The sequence below is a fragment of the Helianthus annuus genome, chromosome 4, assembly GCF_002127325.2.
Source record: "Helianthus annuus cultivar XRQ/B chromosome 4, HanXRQr2.0-SUNRISE, whole genome shotgun sequence".
Taxonomy (NCBI): domain Eukaryota; kingdom Viridiplantae; phylum Streptophyta; class Magnoliopsida; order Asterales; family Asteraceae; genus Helianthus; species Helianthus annuus.
Window position 1 is genome coordinate 76972986 of NC_035436.2, and position 3102 is coordinate 76976087.

At 39.7% G+C, this 3102-nt stretch overlaps 1 protein-coding gene across 1 annotated transcript; it reads left to right on the forward strand.

The window, feature by feature from the left end:
- Window positions 1-681: 681 nt before the first annotated feature.
- Window positions 682-3102, forward strand: LOC110906549. The gene is made up of 4 exons (XM_022151663.1): window positions 682-842; window positions 1253-1349; window positions 1860-1948; window positions 2496-3102. The coding sequence occupies exons 1-4, from the start codon at window positions 682-684 to the stop codon at window positions 3100-3102; spliced, it is 954 nt and encodes a 317-aa protein (XP_022007355.1).

Genomic DNA, 3102 nt, shown 5'->3' on the forward strand with positions numbered 1-3102 from the left:
TTTAAATCTCAATATTTACCGGGTTAATTTTTACCACTAACGGTATTTTACCCGTCTTTACTATTAACGTGGTTTGATTACCAAACCCGTTTTTAGGGTGTTACACAAGCCTATTTCTGAGATTCCAGAAGGAAGCCATAGGATATCTCGTTTTGCACCCAATATGCAATGAAGAGATAGCTAGGCGTTTCCAAACCCCCAACATGAAGTTGTATGATGGTACAACCAATCCGGAGAAGCATGTGGCCCAATATATAGAAAGAATGGAGATAAACCCCATTCCTGAAAGACTAAAAGAAGCTTGCATGTGCAAGGGATTTGGATCCACACTTACTAGATCTGCGTTAAAATGGCTCCTAAGTCTTCCTCCCTATTCTATAACTTCATTTTCACATTTAGTGAACCTGTTTAATAACCACTTTTCCAATAGTAGAACATTTGAAAGGTTAACTAGTGACTTATATTGAATTACCCAGCCTCATGACGGATCCCTTAGGGATTATGTCACCAAGTTTGGAAGAGAATCCTTAGAGATCCCAAATCTTGATATTGTAACTGCTATTGAAGCATTTAAGATGAGATTGCAAAAGGATTCTCCCTTTTACGATAACCTTGTAATGACCCCATGCAGGAATTTAGACGAAGTTAGAAACAGGGCCTTGAGGTTCATCAGACTGGAAGATGACAAAAGAATCCAAGACAGGCTCGGTGGTTCTACCAAACATCCACGCAGTGGATCAAGACGAAGACGAAGAAGAATATCCAAGGATATCTGAAATTTGCTTCTCCGTTGATAATAGTGAACTAATGCTTGCTTTGGAGAACTTAGGTGAGAAGACAAGGTGGGCAAGGAAGAACGAGAAGTCAAACTCCTTTAAGGATAAGTCCAAATGGTGTGCAAACAATGAGGATTTTGGGCATTTAACAGATGAATGCATTGCACTAAGGTGGGAGATACACTACCTTCTTAGCAAGGGGCATTTGAAAGAATTCCTGGGCAGAAAGAATCCAGCCGATGCCCAAGTGATCAACTTTATTTCTGGAGGATCGGATATTTGCGGCACTTCCTTCTCGGCAGCTAAGAGGCACGCAAAGGAAACTAAATTGGAGAATGGTGATAGACCTATAAGGACTTCCCCGTTGACGGATCAAAAAATAATATCCTTTGACGAGGATGCAAGATCAACATCTAGGATCCTCTCCACGACGGTTTGGTTATAACTTTATTTATTGTTAACCATTTTGTTTGCAGGATTCTAATAGATGGAGGAAGCTTTGTAAATATCGTACAACTTAATGTGCTCAAGAAAATGAGTATTCCAGAATCCGGGATTATACCAAGATCCTCAGTACTTGTTGGGTTCAGTGGTGAAACCAAGAATACATTGGGGGACATCAAACTACCGATATATATAGAGGGAGTTAACTCTATCCAAAAGTTTTGTTAACTCCAACAACTTGAATTTCAAACCACTAACAATGAAGCAGAATACGAAGCACTAATAGCAGGTTTGCAATTAGCCAGACAAATGAGGACCGGGTATCTTCAAGTTTATATAGATTCATTGATAATTACAAACCACTTTAATGGTTCATATACTGTAAAAGGTGACAAATTAATAAAATATTTAGAAATAGTAAAAGAATTGGCTAAATCTTCCAATTTTCTTAGCAAAACACAGGTACCTAGAGAGGAAAATGCAGGGGCAGATGCTATGGCAAACTTAGGATCAGCCCTAAAAGTCCCAGAGAAGATCTAAAAATACCTATCATTCACATCCTCTTTCCTACAATTGGGGAGCATGATATAACGGAGGTCGTAAAGGGTACTACAACATCATCCAATGATCTGCATTCAGATTCAGGATCATGGATCCTTCCGATTATTAAGTTCATTCAAAATGGAGAAATCCCCACAGGAGAGAATTCTAGAGCCTTTAGGGCCAAGGTATCTAAGTTTATTATATTACATGACACTTTATATAAAAGGTCTCTTGCAGGTCCCTATTTACGGTGCATTGAGGATACTGAAATTCAAGAAGTGCTAAAGGATTTCCATGAAGGTGATTGTGGAAATCATACAGGGTGCAGAGCATTGTTCTCTAGCATACTTAGGACATGTTACTTCTGGCCCACAATGAAGAAGGACACAGTTAACTATTCAAGGAAGTGTGATGCTTGCCATAGACATAACAATATCCTACACCAGCCAGCGGTGCCTTTATATCCTATAATTTTCTCTTAGCCATTAATGAAACGGGGAATGGATATAGTAGGAAAATTACCAAAGGCACCAGGTTGAAAAGTCTTTATGCTCGCTATGACCGACTATTTCTCCAAATGGGTTGAGGCAGAAGCTTTTGTACAAGTTAGGAGAAGGAAGTTATATCCTTTATCAAAAGAAACATTATTACTAGATTTGGCCTTCCCTCTGAAATTATATGCGTTAATGGATCTCGGATTATTGGGAAAAGAACTACTAATTTTTGTGACAGTTGGTGGATCAAGGGGATTACATCTACACTTGTTCACCCACAAGCTAATGGCCAGGCAGAGTCAAGTAACAAGATTATCATCAATAACTTGAAGAAAAAACTAGGATCCCAAAAAGGGAAGTGGGCTGAAGAGCTGTCGTATGTCCTTTGGGCTGATAGAACAACTCCAAAGAATGCCACAGGCCAAACTCCATTCTCTTTAGTCTTTGGAACTGAGGCAATGATCCTTACAGAGATGGTGGTTCCTATAGCTAGAACAAGCATCCGTGATCCTCAGGCGAATAGTGAAAATCTGTTGCAAGACCTAGATACTGTGGATGAGCTCAGAGACCTAGCAAAAATAAGAATGGCCAGCTATCAGCAAAGGATGGTTGGGGCATACAATAAGAACGTTCGAATCAGAAGATTTCAGGTTGGAAACTTGGTGTTAAGGAAAACGTTTCAGAATACTACAAACCCGATTGATGGCAAGTTAGCACCAAAGTTGGAAGGCCGCTATCTGATAGAAGCAGGGGCTGGAAAAGAGGCATATCGCCTTTTAACCATGGATGGTGATCTACTACCAAGAGCCTGGAATGCTATACATCTCAAGAAGTATTTCATGTAA